This window comes from Anopheles bellator, chromosome 2, assembly GCF_943735745.2.
Source record: "Anopheles bellator chromosome 2, idAnoBellAS_SP24_06.2, whole genome shotgun sequence".
NCBI lineage: Eukaryota > Metazoa > Arthropoda > Insecta > Diptera > Culicidae > Anopheles > Anopheles bellator.
In genome coordinates, this window is record NC_071286.1 from 18,461,740 (window position 1) to 18,480,634 (window position 18,895).

At 51.0% G+C, this 18,895-nt stretch overlaps 6 protein-coding genes across 7 annotated transcripts; 5 read left to right on the plus strand and 1 right to left on the minus strand.

Annotated features, from left to right (window-relative positions):
* The first annotated feature begins 947 nt into the window (after window positions 1–947).
* On the plus strand, window positions 948–2,203 carry LOC131209039 (TBC1 domain family member 7). Its single transcript, XM_058202010.1, has 4 exons — window positions 948–1,145; window positions 1,209–1,393; window positions 1,475–1,879; window positions 1,956–2,203. The coding sequence occupies exons 1-4, from the start codon at window positions 959–961 to the stop codon at window positions 2,067–2,069; spliced, it is 891 nt and encodes a 296-aa protein (XP_058057993.1). The 5' UTR covers window positions 948–958; the 3' UTR covers window positions 2,070–2,203.
* Window positions 2,093–3,389, minus strand: LOC131209038 (GDP-fucose transporter 1). Its single transcript, XM_058202009.1, has 2 exons — window positions 3,195–3,389; window positions 2,093–3,135 (listed from the first exon to the last, which is right to left on the minus strand). Exons 1-2 carry the CDS (start codon window positions 3,266–3,268, stop codon window positions 2,208–2,210), a joined length of 1,002 nt encoding a protein of 333 aa, XP_058057992.1. The 5' UTR covers window positions 3,269–3,389; the 3' UTR covers window positions 2,093–2,207.
* A 195-nt stretch (window positions 3,390–3,584) lies between these two features.
* Window positions 3,585–5,162, plus strand: LOC131210617 (DNA-directed RNA polymerase III subunit RPC3). The gene is made up of 2 exons (XM_058203891.1): window positions 3,585–3,731; window positions 3,792–5,162. Exons 1-2 carry the CDS (start codon window positions 3,585–3,587, stop codon window positions 5,160–5,162), a joined length of 1,518 nt encoding a protein of 505 aa, XP_058059874.1.
* A 278-nt stretch (window positions 5,163–5,440) lies between these two features.
* Window positions 5,441–9,567, plus strand: LOC131212497 (dolichyl-diphosphooligosaccharide--protein glycosyltransferase subunit STT3B). 2 transcript variants are annotated; one of them, XM_058206387.1, is made up of 5 exons: window positions 5,441–5,952; window positions 6,246–7,423; window positions 7,487–7,697; window positions 7,782–8,252; window positions 8,322–9,567. In XM_058206387.1, the coding sequence occupies exons 1-5, from the start codon at window positions 5,798–5,800 to the stop codon at window positions 8,587–8,589; spliced, it is 2,283 nt and encodes a 760-aa protein (XP_058062370.1). In that variant the 5' UTR covers window positions 5,441–5,797; the 3' UTR covers window positions 8,590–9,567. The 2 variants fall into 2 exon arrangements, with proteins under 2 accessions (XP_058062370.1, XP_058062369.1); XM_058206386.1 differs by having other exon boundaries at window positions 6,246–7,697.
* A 1,533-nt stretch (window positions 9,568–11,100) lies between these two features.
* LOC131209571 (L-asparaginase-like) lies at window positions 11,101–14,301 on the plus strand. Its single transcript, XM_058202667.1, has 5 exons — window positions 11,101–11,175; window positions 11,794–12,192; window positions 12,310–13,295; window positions 13,381–13,566; window positions 13,638–14,301. The coding sequence occupies exons 2-5, from the start codon at window positions 11,865–11,867 to the stop codon at window positions 14,223–14,225; spliced, it is 2,088 nt and encodes a 695-aa protein (XP_058058650.1). The 5' UTR covers window positions 11,101–11,175; window positions 11,794–11,864; the 3' UTR covers window positions 14,226–14,301.
* A 1,006-nt stretch (window positions 14,302–15,307) lies between these two features.
* LOC131207132 (uncharacterized) lies at window positions 15,308–18,563 on the plus strand. The gene is made up of 4 exons (XM_058199741.1): window positions 15,308–15,818; window positions 16,051–17,700; window positions 17,868–17,940; window positions 18,266–18,563. Exons 1-4 carry the CDS (start codon window positions 15,308–15,310, stop codon window positions 18,561–18,563), a joined length of 2,532 nt encoding a protein of 843 aa, XP_058055724.1.
* Window positions 18,564–18,895: the final 332 nt, after the last annotated feature.

Below are 18,895 nucleotides of genomic sequence, written 5' to 3' on the forward strand. Positions count from 1 at the left end.
TGTAGCGTACATCGATCGTAACGACAAAAACGAAAAAACTACTAGCGCCATCTATACGACGGAAATAGAATTCCTGGCGCGTCAACAACCGCTGGCCACACGCGCTGTCAGCTGTCAAGCGACACCCCGAACGTCAGGGTGACAAGGCGAACGATCGTCCTCTTTTCATCAAACGACTTCAGGCGAGAACAACGTGTTTTTTCTGAACTCTGCATTTATCTGAGTAAAAATAAAAAATAGCAACCTCGACGCTAAATATTTAAAGTGTACAACAATAACTCACCAAACCACTTAACACTTATTTTCTTGTACAACGACCGTACCAGCTGTTTACTTAGATTAGAAATATTTCCTAACGCATGATGAAATAGTTTATGGGTTGGATGCTTCGAATGGTAATAGTTATTTGTTTAAAAATTCCCACAAACTTTTTTACACCCACAAGGCGGTAAGGGCCAAACACACTGCAAGCTGAAATTTTTTTTTTCGGACTTTTAATTTTTTTTTCGCGGTCGGCCGACCTGTAAACGTTTTGACAGAAGCGTTGCAGTTTGGCATTAATCTGTAATGCCAAAAACATTACGTTACGCCTCATGTAGCCCCCCAGTATGAGGAATGAGTTATAAAAAAATCGTTAAAAAATAAAAATAAAGTAATTTATGTTTTTCTTAAATTTTTGATCTAAAAATGAGGGGGGTCCTAATTGAGGTAGGGTCTTAATATGCGTAATCTACGGTAAGTTAAATTTATTTTGCATACAAAAAAACCTCAATTGAGTAGTCTTCGATTAGTTTCAGCTTTCAGCTCCCGGTGTGTTCCGGGCTTGAAAATGAACTAGCGAATGAACCGTGGCTGAATGTGAGTTCATCCTGCTGTCAGTGGCAAACAGATCAGTCTCTTTTGTGTGTTGTTCCGCCCCAAAGTTTTCCGGCCAGTTCCGCAAAATCCCCATCAAAAGATGGCAGACGAACGCAATTTTCGGTCAACGTACTATGAAAAGGTGGGCTGCCGCGGTGTCGAGGAACGCAAATCGCTGGAGATATTGCTGAAGGAGAAACCCTTGAACTTGACCAAGTTGACACAGTTTTGCATACGCTTTACTGTCCCCAAAATACATCGGAATTCGCTATGGAATTCGCTGCTCGGTAAGGTCGTGTGTGGTCGTGTTTGACTTTGTATGCCAAATCCAAATCCTGTATCTCTCTCAGGCGTAACACCTGTTTACGACAAATCACGCGAATACGTAATGGAGCAGCGGGTTGCGGTGTACAAAGATTTGCGGAAAGCACTAAGAACGATGCGGATCGTGGACGAAGACGCTCCAACGGAGAGGGTATTTTACGCAATGTGGCTAATGGAAAAAAGGCAACTATACCTGGGTCGCGACATCACTGTGAGTGTAAACTTGGCGGCCCCCTTTGGGGATCGGTCGAATGCGTAAAAACTTATCGGAAAAAATCAAACACCCTTACAGCAAGAAAGCCATTTCTGTAACATTACCAAGGTGCTGTTAAAAATTTTCGACAACCACATCGAGACGTACTGGATAGCGAAGAGTCTGTACGACTACTCAGAGGAAGTGGCCATGGAAATGGGAAAATTGTCGGACCTTACCTACACTACGCTCGATAAGGAGGACAGTACACTGTACAAACACCTGAAATCCTGTGATATGCTAACTACCCTGCCACTGGCCGATTGGTACAAATCGTTCTTTGCCGGTGTGCTCTCTGAAACGGCTCTGATACGCGTGTGGGATCGGATCTGTGGTGGAGCGATTAAGATTGTAGTTTACGTAATGATCGAAACGTTGCGGATTCTTCGGTGGCGGATTCTTCGCTGCACGGAGCTAGGCGCACTCTTGAAGTTGATTGAAAGTGTAAGTGACCAATAGGCCGGGGAATATCTCGCACAACCATTGCCCGGCATTACTTAATTTTCAATTTACTCAACAGATAAAGAAAGAGCAAGACACCGCTGATGTGATCGTTAATGCCGCGATCGAGCTGTGGCAACAGAACAAAGGCCATGAGTTTGTTCCCCATTCAAAGGTGAAATCCGTGAGCTGAAGAAAGCAACCGATACACCGAGATTTCCAGTGAAACAGAAAACACAATGTTAATGTTTTTATTTCTAAGCCCAGCTTGTTTTGTTTGAAAAACTCTTACTTTTATGTAAGCAATAAAATACACACAATGAAATGTTATTCATACCTTCTGGCTGCTCATTTGCTCCTGGTGCGTCTGCGTCATTTCCAGTTGCTTAACGCGGGTGTAAAACGCCGAACCGAGCAGAACCACCGCGTTCGAGGTCCACCACAGGAACGACTTCGTGTCATTGTACCAGGTCGTGGCTATGACCGTCTGAGCGCACGCTTTCGCCGTTCCGGATATGTTGTGTGTCAACGGGGACGTAACTTTAATCTGCAGCGTAGTTACAAACCCGATAGCGAATCCGCACACTCCACCGATGGTCATTACGCCCCAGAACCAGGATGCGAAGAGGTGTTCAAAGTTGAGCACTTCCTGCACTTCCCCGTTGAGAATCATCAGCGGGACAAACAGGACCGCGGAATACACGTTGTTGTAGTAACTTAGCAGCCAAACTTCCTGATTTACGTGCTGCAGCGTCCGTTTGGTGTAGATCGAGTAAAGCGATAAACTCAAGGAGCCCAGCACACCGAACACCGTTCCAATCAGCGAGAAGGATTCCGTCAGACTTTCCTGATCCACACCGAGCCAGAAGCCCACGATAATCAGCACACAGCACAGGGTCGCCTTGAAGCTCGTTTTCTGACCAAGCAAAACGTACGTAAGCATTACGTTGAAGACGGTCGTCAGCGAGCGGCCAACGTAGTAGAAGGCGACTCCAACATGCTTGAGACAAATGTTGTTTGTCGCTATCATCATCGTGAACAGTATCGAGAGTGGAAGAACCTTACGGAAGGTGTTCCGATCGAAGGGGTTTCCTTCGGGGAAAGATACCAGGCGAGGATATCGCTTGCTTAGCACGCTCATGGTAAAACATATCGTGGACGATGTGAGCACCTGGAACCAGGTTACAAACAGTGGAGCATCAAGCTTTAGCCCACTTAATAGTGCCTTGTTTACGAATACTGTAAGGATTGAGATGATCCTGAAACGAAAAATAGTTACTTTGGCCAATTCAGTCGATCGTATGACAAATTAACCTACCAATAAGCCGTCACAACTAAAGCTATTCGAATATATTTGGCGCATAAATTTTCTTTTTCCAGTGGTTGATACATCGCTGGTAGTCTCACCGTGTTGAAAAACTATATTTACTGAACATCAACACTCATTGCCACACGCAAACTCTGTGAATCACTTCGATCGTTTGTTTAACCGGTGCTCCGATAAGGCGGTCCAACTTCCTCAAAGGATCGTAAAGTTTGTTTACGTTATTTCTTTTCCTGATTGCGGATGCTGTCAAATAATGAACCCCCTTCATCCATTGATTGTGGCCCAAGCTGTCAGATTCGCCGGCTAGGAATGTAAACAAACAATATTTCTTGTTAACAACGTGGTTACGGAATTGTTGCGACCGATAGTTTTCCCTGCATAATGTCTATTCAACTGGGAAAACTATGTTCCCGCATTATCGAGCAGCATTTTGGTGAGCTGGTGCGAATGGTAGCCGACAATCTGTTTGCGTCGATCGCGAAACCTTTGTCGCAAATCGTCCGCTCAACTGGACTGACAAAATCGGAGGTAAAGAAGCTACAACTGTTTGTCATACTATTTTCGCACTAAAGAAGAGCATTATTTTAGGTATGCAAATCGTTGGCAATCCTCTTGAAGTTCGGATTGGTCACTTTTCGTCTGAACTCTACCCAAACCGGATATGAGTATCAACTGGATCATGACCGCGTTCTCATGATACTTCGCTACCCACGTTACGTGCATTTGATACAAACCAAATTTGGTCATGAATCGGCAGCGTTGTTGGAGGAATTGCTGCGTTCGGGATCGCAAACGGCATCCTACATTATACTGAAGTCCCTGACGAATATTGACGCTACAGGACGTAACACGATGTCGGTGCTGCGTGAAAGATTTGGTACCCTCGTGAGCGAACGTTACATCATTCGTGCCCCCGATTTGAAGCCCCGCGACGGAGAACTGACCGAGTTGGCTTACGACGACGCCAACCTATTCGCCATGCCTCAGTTGGAGTTGCGTGAGCTGAACGATCTACACGAACGGAAAACTACCAAAGTGCCGGACGAGGGCATCAACTGGCTGGTGAACGTGGAACAGTTTCATCTCGACTTTCGCGACAGCGTTATGACGAATGCGGTTGACCGGTTGATCGACGCGAATGCCAGTGAGTGCATGAAACACCTGCTGGAACTGATGTACCAGCGGACCAAACCTTGGGAAGCGGTTTCCAATCCGATCGCGCTGGTAAATCTGCGGCAGAGGTGTGAAAAACAATCGAAGAACGTAGACATGCTGCGCTTCCTGGACCAATATATCTCTGTCATGGAATCGAACGAGTACGTTTCCAGGTTCGACCACAAAGGTGGTGGTCAGTATACGGTGAATGTGAAGAAAATTTTCCAGCAGCTAACGTGGGCGTGTATCGAGAACATAATCACGGAAAAGTACGGATCAAAAGCGGCCCGCATTTTTCGTGTCATTCGTATGAAGCGCTACATCGAGCAGGAAGACATACAGAAAGAGGCGATGGTGCCGGCAAAAGAAGCCAAGCAACTCACATACAAACTGCTCGAGGAAAACTTTCTGCAGATACAGACGTTTCGCAAACCGGGTGGAGGAAACGCAGGAGCACCCAAGTCGTTCTTTCTGTTCTACGTCAATCAGGGACAGATAGTGGCCATGCTGCTGGAGATATGCTACAAAGCGCTATACAATTCCATTACTCGCTCAACACACGACAAGGCGGTTAACAAGCGGTTGATCGAAAAAAGTCAGAGGCTGGACAGCATCGTGGAAACGATGAAGGAACGCGGAGAGTCGGAGGCGTACATTAATGAAATTCTAGAAACGCTCACACCGCCGGAGCAGGAAATACTGAAAAAGGTTAAGCTGCGTGTCAAGAGCCTGTACAGTGCGGAAATCGGGATCGATGAAACGATTTTCATACTGAAATTGAATCAAGAATATCAATTGAAATAAAACATACCACTTTTTTATGTTATTTGCTTGCTTTGAATTTAAATGTAACTTGATTTTCACTTCATGTTAAAGAAAATCGTGATAATTTTCATAAGTTTGTCTTCACTATTTAGAAATACCGTTCCCTCGTACTGCCGACGCCCATGGCCGGTGAGGTGAGATGAGAGGCCAGAATTCTCACCTGACAGCTGCACTCATCGGAACTGTCACAACTCCAATACGTGTCACAACTGCTGGCCTGACTGATTGTTGGCTTACTTTCGGTGGTTTGCAGTGTATTCCCGGTGTTTGGTGCGACCCGTGTTTTTCACGGCGGTGACAAAATGTTTCTGTAACGGCACCCACCAGGCGACGCTAATTTGTATAAGCCGCGCTTTTGTCCCAATCGAGGAAAAGGAAGCATCGCGGTGATTGGAAAAGATAAAATACACCTCCCAGCCTCGTTCTGTTCCGTTCGGCAACCCACATTCTCCGTGTTTTTTCGCTCCGACGGCCAGTGTGCGTGCGTGTTTGTGCGTGTCCGCACTGATCCTGCGAGGCGAACGGCACCTTAATTTAGCGGATTATTCCTTGAGAGGTTAAACGGTTACACGAAAGCTCCGTGAAAAGCAGACGCCGGCAACAAGCGACCAAAAATGAACCGTTCCACGAAGAGCACACTCAGTAAGACGGCCGGCTACTCGAGCCTGATAACGTTCGCAGTTCTGTTGCTCGCCTGGCTGTGCGGCTTCTCAAGCCGGTTATTTGCCGTTATTCGCTTCGAGAGCATTATTCATGAGTTTGATCCTTGGTAAGTGGGAAACGTCACAGCATTATCGGCAGGTGGTAGCAGTGGGACCAGGTGGTTGGTCATGGCTCAGTCATGGCTCCAACTCAAGATCGATTACGTGTCCGAACGGGGCATTTGTTTTCATTTCGTACGTGGCGGCCGATCCGCGCCACTCTGGCTTATCAAGTCTCGTTTTTGCTGATGTGTGTAGTTGTATGAACTGAATTTGCATACACCTTGCACTTTCCTTTCGCAAACTTTTTCGATGTCTTCTTTTCTTATCATTCAACCCTCTTCTTTCTACCCACCCACAGGTTCAATTATCGCGCCACGGCCCACATGGTCGAGCATGGGTTCTACAAGTTTCTCAATTGGTTCGACGAGTCGGCCTGGTACCCGCTCGGTCGTATCGTCGGTGGAACCGTCTACCCGGGGCTGATGATCACTTCCGGAGGCATACACTGGCTGCTACACGCCCTCAACATTCCGGTCCACATCCGCGATATCTGCGTGTTTCTGGCACCAATCTTCAGCGGTCTGACCGCCATCTCGACGTACCTGCTCACGAAGGAGCTGTGGTCGGCCGGAGCGGGTCTGTTCGCTGCCAGCTTCATCGCGATCGTGCCCGGTTACATTAGTCGCTCGGTCGCGGGCTCGTACGATAACGAGGGAATTGCGATCTTTGCTCTCCAGTTCACCTACTACTTGTGGGTGAAGTCCGTGAAGACGGGAAGCGTCTACTGGGCCGCCTGTGCTGCCCTTTCCTACTTCTACATGGTGTCGGCCTGGGGTGGCTACGTGTTCATCATCAATCTCATTCCGCTGCACGTGTTCGTACTGCTGATTATGGGCCGCTATTCGCCACGCCTCTTCACCTCGTACACTACGTTCTACATCCTTGGGCTGATCCTGTCGATGCAGATTCCGTTCGTTGGTTTCCAACCGATCCGCACCAGTGAGCATATGGCTGCATCGGGCGTTTTCCTGCTTCTGTTCGCCGTGGCCGTTCTACGCCACGTGCAGACGGTGCTGTCGAAGCAGGAGTTTAAGCGCCTTTTCCTGATCGGAGGTTTGCTGGCGGCCGGTGTCGTGTTTGCGGGCGTCGTTCTGCTGACGATGCTCGGCGTAATCGCCCCGTGGAGCGGTCGGTTCTACTCGCTGTGGGATACGGGTTATGCGAAGATTCACATCCCCATCATTGCGTCAGTTTCGGAGCACCAGCCGACGACGTGGTTTTCGTTCTTTTTCGATCTGCACATTCTGGTGTGCACGTTCCCCGTCGGCCTTTGGTACTGCATCAAGAAGATCAACGATGAGCGGGTGTTCGTCGTGCTGTACGCTATCAGTGCGGTGTACTTTGCTGGCGTTATGGTGCGGCTGATGCTTACCCTCACGCCCGTCGTGTGCATTCTTGCGGGTGTAGCATTCTCCGGATTGCTGGAGGTGTTCCTCAAGGAAGGTGACGCGCCTGGCGTGAAGGACGGCGGTGCCGGTGGGGTGGACGGCGAACAAGAGCAGGACGGCGCGGTTGAGAAAAAGCAAATGTACGACAAAGCGGGCAAGATGAAGCACCGACCAAAGCACGACCTTACTTCGCACGGTGCACACGGCGAGCAAAACACAGGCCTAAGCTCAAACGTTAAAAACATGGTAATTGTGGCCATTCTGATGCTGCTGATGATGTTTGCAGTTCACTGCACTTGGGTTACCTCGAACGCGTACAGTAGCCCCTCGATTGTGTTGGCTTTCTACAATAGTAACGATGGGTAAGTGTGATACATTACATTGATGGGTCGATGTGCAAATTTATTAATTCGTATATTCGTCCTTTTCACTTCCTTTCTATTTAGCACGCGAAACATTCTGGACGACTTCCGCGAAGCGTACTATTGGTTGTGGCAGAATACGGCACCGGATGCCCGTGTCATGTCCTGGTGGGACTATGGCTATCAGATAGCGGGTATGGCAAATCGAACAACGCTCGTGGACAACAATACTTGGAACAATAGTCACATCGCGCTGGTCGGTAAGGCTATGTCATCACCGGAGGACAAAGCGTACGAAATCATGACCTCGCTCGACGTGGACTACGTGCTGGTGATTTTCGGTGGGGTGATCGGCTATTCGGGCGATGATATTAACAAGTTCCTGTGGATGGTGCGAATCGCTGAAGGAGAACATCCCAAGGACATACGCGAGAGCGATTACTTCACCGATCGCGGTGAGTTCCGTATTGATTCGGAGGGCGCCCCAGCTCTACTGAACTGCCTGATGTACAAATTGAGTTACTACAAATTTGGTGAGCTAAAACTGGACTACAGGTAGGTGAACCGTGGTAGATGGAATACGAAGAACGCGGTGCTTATGATACTCTTTCGTTTCCTTTACAGAGGCCCAGCCGGATATGATCGCACCCGGAATGCGGTGATCGGTAACAAAGATTTCGATCTAACGTACCTCGAAGAAGCGTATACTAGCGAGCACTGGCTGGTGCGCATCTATCGGGTGAAGAAACCGCACGAATTTAACAGACCCGCCCTGAAGCCGGATGAACGCGTCCTACCGGCCGGCGAGTTTGTTTCGCGCAAAACGACCAAACGAAGGAAAGGCATGATCAAGAACCGTCCGGTGGTGGTAAAGGGCAAACGTAACAAGTAAATCGCCTGCACTAGCTCGGGGCAGTGAAGGCCGAAGATAAATGCTTCACCGACTCTTAGCCGAGTTAGCACCGTCGAGAGCGTTGGATTGTGTGTTTACGGAAGCGTTTTTTAGGTTGGCTTCCGTGCAAATTGTGAGAAGAAAGGCTAAAATCTCATCGATCGATCGGTGGGAACGCTAAACGCTGTAAGCAAATGGAATTACGTTTATTTTTTCTCCTCATTTAAGCGCATTTGCTACTAGCACACGGTGTGGCAGTAGTTGAAGGTAGTCGTAAAGCAGCAAATACGAAAGAAACGAAGTGCTGCTGGGCAAAGGAAAACCTTAGCTAACGTTATGACTGCGGCACTGGAATATGGATGGTGCATACTTTGGCATGTAGGCTTTTTCGTCATCTCTGCATTTTGTGACGAGTGAATGAGGTTAAGCCCTGTTTTCGATTCCAATTGGCGGCACGGAACGGCGTTTGGCCGTTTAAAGAGTGTATGCACTAGTTAGATGTAGATTTCTTTTCCTCCTCCCACAGGCACCTACCTCGTCTTCACGGTCTTGTGTGTGTTTCGTTTCCTTTTTGTGGAAAACTATAAAATGTTATGTGGCCTGTTGCAATGAAAAACAAACATCAAGTTACAGACCGCTTCTTTCCCATTCTAAGTTCGAACTGTTTTCGAAGCGAATGCAACATTGTTCAATAGGAGACGAAGAACAAAATCATCGGAGCTTTGTTTGATTTCGTGTCACCTGCCAATTAGAACGAACGTTACCATGGAGACGTGATCCGATGCGGTGTGTAATGTGGAATCGGATAGAGCAGGCCAAAACCGATCGATCGTGCGCAAACTATGACAAATGTATTTGCTCATCAAAAAACCGAGGCATCGGCAACAGAGCGCGACTAATGGGGGAAAAGTAGGAAAAAGCGATAAATAGGCTCCAACCGCCAAACACAACTGAACACAACTTAAGACAAAAATAAAAACACCGAAAATGGAATAGATTATACGTTTTTTCAAATTTATTGTATTGCGAAAAATTTCACCGTTGGTCGAACTTTGCTTAACACATGATCAATCAACGCGTTGTTGAAACAGAACGGATAGTTAAGTTAACCACAAATGGGCCTGTGAGCTTAATTTACAGTATAGCATGGTTTGTTCGCCTTTGGTTCTGCAGAAAAGATTCGCAACCAATTTGAGTACTCTTCTAAAGCCTTCAAAATGCTTAGAATCGATCGTCGCGATTCTCAAATAACTCACACACACTGCGAAACCCGATCGCAACGGCGTCCTTTCGCCGCACCGGGAAACTTGGCAGAACGGGAAATCCCCTCTACCTTTCCTACGACACAATTCTTCCCAAGGATCGCCAGTCGTACTCGGACAACCGATGCCGGGCGGAAGGTGTGAAATGGCAACAATTTTTGTAGCCGCGGGCAGCAACTATTAGTAAACAATATTTCCGCCCAACAACATTCTAAACCGCTTGCTCTTGTCGTCCTGGCAGCGGTTCTACAGCATTCGCAAACGGACAATCGGAAAAATGACGATCATTTTGCGACAACGTGCTAACTGGCGCGGACAACGTGCGGCGATACCTTATCGCTGTGTGCCTCCCAAGCTCGTTTAGCAATTTTTATCTTGTACCGCGACGAGACGCGCAGAGGGAACGCCGGGTTTCGGGTCTAGTGTTTGCCGATCCTATTGACACAGTGTCGTACGCGGCCGAGCGGTGCGTGCCCACCTCTGCGCGCGGACGTAGGACGCCCAACGCGGTGATACGGCTGTTTCTTCAAATTGACCAACCCGATCACCAGTCTGCTTCAGTCGGGAAAGTGGTCTCAAACTGTAACGGTGGCTGGCCCGTTGGCGGGGAATCAAGAGCTTCGTGTTAAACTTCAGTCCTTGGTCGTTTGTGAACGCGTAGTGGGACGAGGAATTAACGAGACTTCTGACGCCTAGCGCGTTCGAGCGGTTGTAGCGCGCAATCGGTAGGAGAAAGCAACTTCCAGCGGCGTCGCGGAACCGAGCGACACGTGCGTTTATCGCATTGATTAAAAATTCCCATCGATAATTCATTCCGTGGGTGCTGTGCACTAAAAACGCTGCCCGGCACAGTATGGTTACAGAAATGTGAAAGTGTTGATGCTTAAGCATCGAAACTATACGCTGAAGGTAAATACGATAATCAAACCATTCAGGCTGATGGTAGTAACTTTCCGTCCGGTATTAGCAATGTTGGTGATGTAATACGTGAAGTTCGAGAGACGCAGACAGAAAGGCCTCTCAAGAAATTGGGAGACCGTATCATATGTTTTGAGATTGACCCATTTTCGTTCCTCTCCGGCACGTGCTCGGGCGAGGGAGCGTTCTGGCGTCTGCCGGCGGTGAATGCTTGGTTATTATGTTGCCGCGCTGCGTGCGCATAAGATTCTTGTAGGCCTCAGCATAAGGGTGCTGCGGTAGCAAAGAATAGTTTGCTGAAGAGCTTAGTCGTACTCAGTTCGCCGGGTGAGTTTAGACAGTGCAGCTCTTTACGGTAGCCTCAAAGTATCGGTGTAACTCGGGGTTGCGTGTTCGATCCACAGAAGTAAGGTGCCACCAAGGCTGGCTGCGTGCATAAAAGGGAAAATATTGGCGTGGCCGCCAAGAAGGGGTGGCGACCCTGGCAAGGTCGTCATGTAATTAAACACCCTTCACTTACGACGTAGCGAAAGTTGAGCAAACGCCACGGACCGACATTTATTTCTTGCAAACCTCAGTGGCAGTGGCTCAGGGGGTATTCGAGAAACAAAACACAGCTCCTTGAACTCTCTATTAACACTCTCCTAGGAAAAACAAATTCGAAAATATATTTTGTGGCTCTCCGAAGTGCGCCGCGGCATTTCGTATGCACGCAATCAACGCTTATCTTACGGAAGTAGCACGTGCTGTTGGCCTCCATCCAATTCTAATTCGGGTTTCATCATCCCGAGGGTTGACTCTGAGGATTTAAAACGGTCGTCATCTTCTTGTTGTTGTTTGTTTTTCACACACAACACAAACAGGTTTTTTCTCCTGCGGTTATTTACTGGAATTCTAAGGAAAAAAAAGTGGACACTTTATAGCTCGTTAATGTGTGAATGCTTCAGTTCTAATGCACCGTGAACGAGAATCAGATGAGCAAGTTATGAGACCGGTGTTAATCTATGTGTTCTCAATTTCACAGTAAACAGGGGCAGGAATCACGCTGATTCACGTACAAATAAATTTGGTCGCAAATTACACACGCCGGTAAACATGGAGCAGGCGGATCAACAGCCTCGGACCCCAGACCCCTCGCCGGACAGCGAGGACGATGTGGGTCCGATCTCAATCGACCTGTCATCGGCAAACGGGAGCCTAAAGAACGGGGTACACAACGCGCCATTAGCGTCCGAGTATAGTGCTTCGCCCTGGAAGCGCAAGCAGCTGGCTGACGTAAATCCGAACGGAAGCCTCGACCTGAGCAAACTCTCCATGCGACGCAATTCGAGCTACGGAAAGCTACCTTCCGAGGCGCCGGAAGCCCGGGTGCTCGTCATCTACACCGGCGGCACGATCGGCATGATGCGAAATGAGAAGAATGGTACGTTTCAATTAGCATAACGCGTAAATGGGGGGGTTCTCGCCCAGGAGGTGCTATAAAAAATCCGAGAATTTGATGCCATCCCCTAACCGTTGGACTCTGTTTTGCCTCTTCCAGCACTGGAGCCGCGGCCGTACGAGTTTGTGCGTAAAATACGCCAATACCCGAACATGCATGACGACGTTTACGCAACGAAGCGATACGGGGCGGCCAAGAACATGGCCCCGCTAGTGCTACCGTACGTCGAGGGTCAGCATCGACGGATACTGTTCCAGATATCGGAGTATGAACCGCTGCTGGACTCATCTAACATGACCATCACCGACTGGGTGCGCATCGCTACGGACATTCGGCAGTCGTACGAATTTTTCGATGGCTTCGTTATCCTGCACGGCACCGATACCCTGTCCTACACGGCCTCGGCCCTGTCGTTCATGTTCGAGAACCTGGGCAAAACGATCGTCATCACCGGCTCGCAGATACCGATCTTCGAGACTCGCACCGACGGCAAGGACAACTTCATGTCCGCCCTCATCCTGGCCGGCAACTACGTCATCCCGGAGGTGTGCGTCTTTTTCAACAGCCGGCTGTTCCGGGGCAACCGGACGATCAAGGTGAGTTGCGACTCGCTGGATGCGTTCAACTCGCCGAACGCCGCGCCACTGGCCAAGATGGGCATCAACGTGGAGGTTGACTACCGGGGCATCTTTCGGCCGTGCACGGTCGACAAGTTTACGGTGCACCTGCAGATGGACGAGAACGTCGGGCTGTTGCGCCTATTTCCGAGCATCTCGGTCGCGACGGTGAATGCGTTCCTGCGGGCGCCCATGCGGGGCGTGGTGTTGCAATCGTACGGGGCCGGCAACTTTCCCTCCAACCGGCTGGACCTGATCCAGGCGCTGAAGGAGGCGAACGATCGGGAGGTCCTGATCGTCAACTGTACCCAGTGTAGCGAGGGTTCGGTTTGTGATCTGTACGAAACGGGCCGGCAGGTGCAGGAGACCGGTGTGGTGCCCGGGTATGACATGACACCGGAAGCAGCGCTGGCCAAGCTTTCGTACGTGCTCAGCAAACAGGAGTGGGACTGGGAAACGAAAAAGAAGGTAAACCGGAAGGCCATTCCACTGGCCTCTGGCCCGTGGAGCCCGTGTTTGCTTCTAATCGGCCCTTCTATTTGACGCTTTCCAGATGATGAAAAACAATCTGCGTGGAGAGTTGACGTGTGAAAAGGCACCGGATATGCAGGAGTACGATCTGATCGATGCCGTCGCTCGAACGCTCCATCTCACGTCGACGAAAGAGCTTGGCCAGCTCAAGTCATCGCTCTTCCCGGCCATGGTCAATACGGCAGTCATAGCGGGAGATCTGGCGAAGGTATGGCGACGGTGCCCTGCGGCGTAGCGTAGCCTTATCCGATCTGATGTGCTTCTGCTTGTGCTCCACAGCTGACGAACCTGCAAGGGTATGGGGCGAACATGTCCGCAGAGAACTACGACCGCCGAACGGCGCTGCACGTGGCATGCTGCGAGGGTAACATCGAAATGGTCCAGTACCTGCTCCAAAACGGTGCGGCGGTACATATTCGCGATCGATACGATCGGACACCGCTCGCGGATGCGATAATGAACGATCACCACCAAGCGATCCGGTTGCTAATCAAGTGCGGTGCCCATCTGACCGGCTCGATCCGTGGCATCGGCGACAGTCTGTGCGCGGCGGCCGCCCGCAACCTTTTGCCGCGCCTGGAATCGTATCGCCTCGCCGGTGCCGACCTCTCGCAGGAGGACGCGACCGGCCGGACAGCGCTGCATGTGGCCGCCATGTACGGGAACGTGGAGATTGTGCGGTATCTGCTGAAGAACTACGCCGATGTGAATGCGAAAGACTATCTCGGCCTCACCCCGCTCGACTACGCCACGAAAGTGCAGGCCGAACCGGTGATGGAGGTGCTGAATGGTCACCAGGCTCGCCGAGGCGACGAGCTGTCATTCGAACCGGACAAACGCCCGGACACGGTGGATTCTTTCGACTGAGAGTGATCACGGTTGCCATGGGAGTTGGGAGCAGACTGTAAACGGTTTGTGATAATTGGTGTAAAAAAATGTAATGTAATCGATCGAACGGAAGTGTAGTCACGAAAAACTTAAGTTTCCTTTGTACCACAAGCGAACTTCATAAGCCTAGAACAAAACGCCCCCATGATAGGGTTTTCCGTTTTATTTTCTTTTTGTAACGAGCCCACTAACCCTTAATCTATCAGTTAACCCCCAAACACGGTTCAGGGTATGGAAAAAACACCTACAACGTTCCTTTTCTCGCCATCTGCACCACGTTGTCGATGAAAGTTCGGACCGAGCAGCTGGCGAACGACTCTTGGCAGCTCGTCGTAGCTTCCCGACCCGCTTGAAACGCTTCCTGCAACAACCTGGTACCGCCGGTGAACGTTCCGATCCAATCGGCCCGAGACAGTCCTTCGATCGCAATGTCGAACGAGCTGGGGGTGCCTTCCCCGACGGCAACGACTGCTTCTCGCACGTACCAGCAGACGGTCCGTTGGAGGCAAGCTACCGTATCGAAGTCGTACTGCCCCATGGCGCGATCTAGTGAGCCGAGCAGCGCCCAGACAGCGCTTTCCCGCTCCCAGCTGCTCTTGACGTTATCTAAATGGCAGCATTAGCGGTATTTAGAAAAAAAAAACATAGTAAGCATTGCGCCGGTTCGTGGATGGTTTTCAATTTTGTTTCAATTCGAAAGGAAGTGCTTTGACGAACGGCGATCGGTATGTTAACCAGCGGCAGTGAATCGACTGAAGAGTCCCACCCTGGGCGGATTTCGCGCGCACAGCGCTGCACGCTAACGTTTGTGGTAAATTGTTTGAAGTTAAACGAGCCAAGTGGTGTGCACACGAAAAGTTCTGGTAAAAACTTTGCGCTTTCGGTCCGATGCGGCGATTCATGCGTGGAATCGTCGGGTACGCTCGATTCGTTGAACCAAGAACGGCTGGGAAATGTGGTTTGGTAAGTGCGGCTAGTCTTTTTGTCCAATCTGTCGCCTTTAATGCAGCTCTGCCCGTACTCTGTTAAGCGTGAGCGGAGCGAATTGTAGGGAAAAATTTATGGAATTTCTAACGCGGAACACGATCGAGCTGGTGCTGCGACATGAAGATGAGATCTGTTGCACTGGAACGCTGAGTCTGTGGAACTACGAAGTGGGTCACTTCCACCCCACTACTACTACTGACGGTGGCCGCGCTGTGCAGCTAGAATTCGACCTTGTTGATCCGCAAACACGGTGTCCCGTCGGAGTTGGGAGCGTGTTGTTACAATTCTCCGTCGATGAGCCCACCGTTGACCAGACGAGCATCATGTACGTCATCAATGATCCAGTGGACCAAGGCAAGTCGGACCGGACGAAACGGAGCAGTGCAGTAGCGGAGGGATTGTTATGTGAGACCTGTAACGGGTTGCGATCCACGGAGGAACTCGATCTCCAGTACGAGCTAATCGATGGGATTCTGCACAGCAAAGCGATGGGAAGCACCGAGCAAGAGATTCGTCGGATCAAGGCGAAGGTTCGAGGGCTCGTTATGGACGAATCGATCGGACCTAGGGACACCTTCACGCCCGGTACACCCGATGGCCCCGGGAACCGTTGTTGTAACATCTGCGGTGGGCTAAGCGTCACCGGGGCAACTTGTGGAGCCAAAGAGACCGACACCAGGGGCAGACAATCGAGCGTAGGTAGTCGTCATCCGGAAAGTAGCGTGCGCCCTGAACTTTGCCAGCGATCCGAAAAGAAGCAAACGACCGGCAATCGGTAGGACACTGGCCACTAGTCAACCAAAAAAAAAAAACACAGAGAGTACAATGATCGGTTTCGTTTCCAGCTACTGCGATCGTTGTAATGCGTGCCTGAACTGGCTACCGGACTTCTGCCGCTGCCCGAAGTGTGGCCACAAAAAGTCTCAAGCCGCTGAAGGAGGTCACCACGTGCACCCAAGTAAATACTGGGCGACGGCAGCGGCGGCGGCAATGTCATCAGCGGAGAGAAGTACAACGACCTCCGCCGCCTCCGTCACGGTGGTTGCGTCCTCGCAGTCCTGTCCCATCTGTCACCTTCGCCAAGGACGGTGTGTGGATTGTTCGAACGAAATCGAACAGCGCCAACAACAGGGTGCTTCTTCCGAGTCGGAGCTTCTGGAGCAACAGCGCTCAGTGGCGCGTCCTGTCACAAGACGCCCCCGGCTGAAGGACCGTCAGCGAACTAGGACCGGTAAGCGGCAGTCGGTGGAAGTGCGCGAACCAACTGTCCAGCGCGAGCGTTTAGCACGGCTGCGTAAAGCGTATGCGGGCGAATCGCCTCTCAGCCATCGCCGCAATCCATCGGACGTGGAAAAAGCTCATCCACTGACCGCCGGTCAGATTCGCAAGCATCACAGCACGTTCCTGCGTAAGGTTGCGGAACAGAACCGGAGTCGCTATTCGTACCGGTTTGGCAAGAGACCACCAGGGATCGTGGCCGGTCACAAGGCCTGCATGAAACAGGAGGTACGCGTTCCACCGTACATGGGCTGGCGGTGGAATATCGCTACCCTGGGCATCGGAAAGCACCGGCCCGGATGGCGTCCCGGTGCCGTCCGTAAGCCAATCCTGATGCTTATGCAACACTTTCTCAAGTGCTTCCCGATGGACATCGTGCCTGTTTCGACGAAAACGGAATGTCCTGTTCACGGCACCGGCCGGGCGACAACGGCCGATGGGAGTCAAGGCCACCAGAAGCCGACGCTGCAGGTGATCAAAAAGCACGGCGAATACTGCATCACGATGAACCCTCTGCGAGACTCGGAAGCACTGCAAACGGCCAGCGAACCTCAGCTGCCGTGTAAGCCGATCACTTTTAAACTATCCAAAGATCCTCGTCTGACCAAATTGTACAAGCTGCGCCATGCGCTGAAGCAGAAGTCGCTGACACTCTGCGGATGCAAGCAGCTGGAAAAGTGTAACCACCGCACGGAGCGCGAAAAGAAGCTGCTGGGCGATGAGATACGCCTCGCGGCGAAAGAGCTGGGACTGTCCGCGGACACTACCGTCGCTGACTTGCCGAGTGAGAGTGAAAGCGAGGTTGACTTTGATTTCACTCCCCCGGCTGCCATCATTCGGGTTGACGTCACCAAACCCGACGTGGTGCTGACGGGGACCCAGTACAGCCAAGGGGACTACGAAATAACCGAGCCACGAGAGGTGCCACGTGAAACAAAAACTAAGGTTAGGAGCACTCCTGCAAGCTGCCTTCCGAAACCAATCGCCGGTGCAGATCATCCTGGTGGATCAAAGACCATAGCGGGAACGAAGATCAACAAACCAGCGAAGGCTGCGGAAGGCTCTTCTAAGACCGGTATCGGGCCAGGCAAACCAACGAAGGCTGGGGAAGCCTCGCGTAAGCCTGCTACCCAATCCGGAGCCGATCCGAAGGCGAACACACCGAATCGGAAGAGTGTCCTCTTTACGGGTAGCGCAAAACCTAGCACCGCACCAGCACCAGCACGAAAAAGCGTAGCCAGCACAGGACAACCAGCCACCAGGAAGGACCAAACGAAGACGAAAGACACCCCGAAGGCGACGGTTCCGCCGCGGAAACCATCTAAGCCGTAAACACAAACCGCCGGCATCCCACAGGCACTGCCCAAAAGTTCCTGTTTCGTTTTGATCCACTTCCTTCCGGTGGTCCCACCGCCGATTACGCTATTTTGTAAGTTGTTGTACCATTTCGGTGTCCGACGAGTGACGGGTTGGAAGGCAAAAATAGAAATTCACGTTACTACCAAAGCCCCCAAAACGAACCGCGTGTGTCCTCAAATCTGTTTTTGGCATTATCTGTCGCAAGCACTCGTAGGGAGTGGCCGCTTTAGCACGTACCCACGTCCATTCGTCTCGAGCGTCAGAGGACTAAATTTATCCGTTCCCACCGGAGAGCGCATCAAAACGGAACAGGGGACGGATACGCCCCGGACGTCCGGTTGTCACACGCTTTTCTTCGCACCGATACTTACCCTCGTCCTGATGTCTGCTTTCAGGCTTGGGGAGCGTGGGTCGCTCCATCGTCGCCGGCATGGACACGGGACGGGTGCCGTTGCCGTGGGAGAAGGTACGAGCGGCAGCCCCGATCAGGGCACTGCCGACGGTAAGCGCTCCGGCGATCGCCACAGCACCAAGGTTGATGTTCAGCAGCGGTGGCCCCTGGCGAGTAGAGTTCCGCTCAGAAGATCTTTCTTATCGAAGAACCCGAAGATCCCGAGCCCGCCACGCTGCCTCTGTCAGCCCGTAGCCCTCTGCTACCCGGCAGATTGCTTCTGCTCGTTCTGCTTACCTTGACCAGCGAGTCCACTAAGCCACTCATCGTCTTCCTCACCGGGATCGTCATGAAGGGAATGGCGAAGTTGATTTCCACCTACCGGAATGTGAAGACACACACCAGACGTTGGTTGTCGGTGGACGAGACCCTGGCCACACTGCACTAATACCTAACACACCCTACCTCAATGCCGGTGTCCCTCGTCTGGAACGAAATAATTCGATTCTCGCGCCGAGACAGCCTCGGTGTTCGCCCCCTCGGTCGACCGTTCGGCTCCGTGTAGCCCAACGTGTAGAACTGATCCGCATTCGTCACCACTCCATAAGACCGGGACCAAACGTGGCCGTTGCCA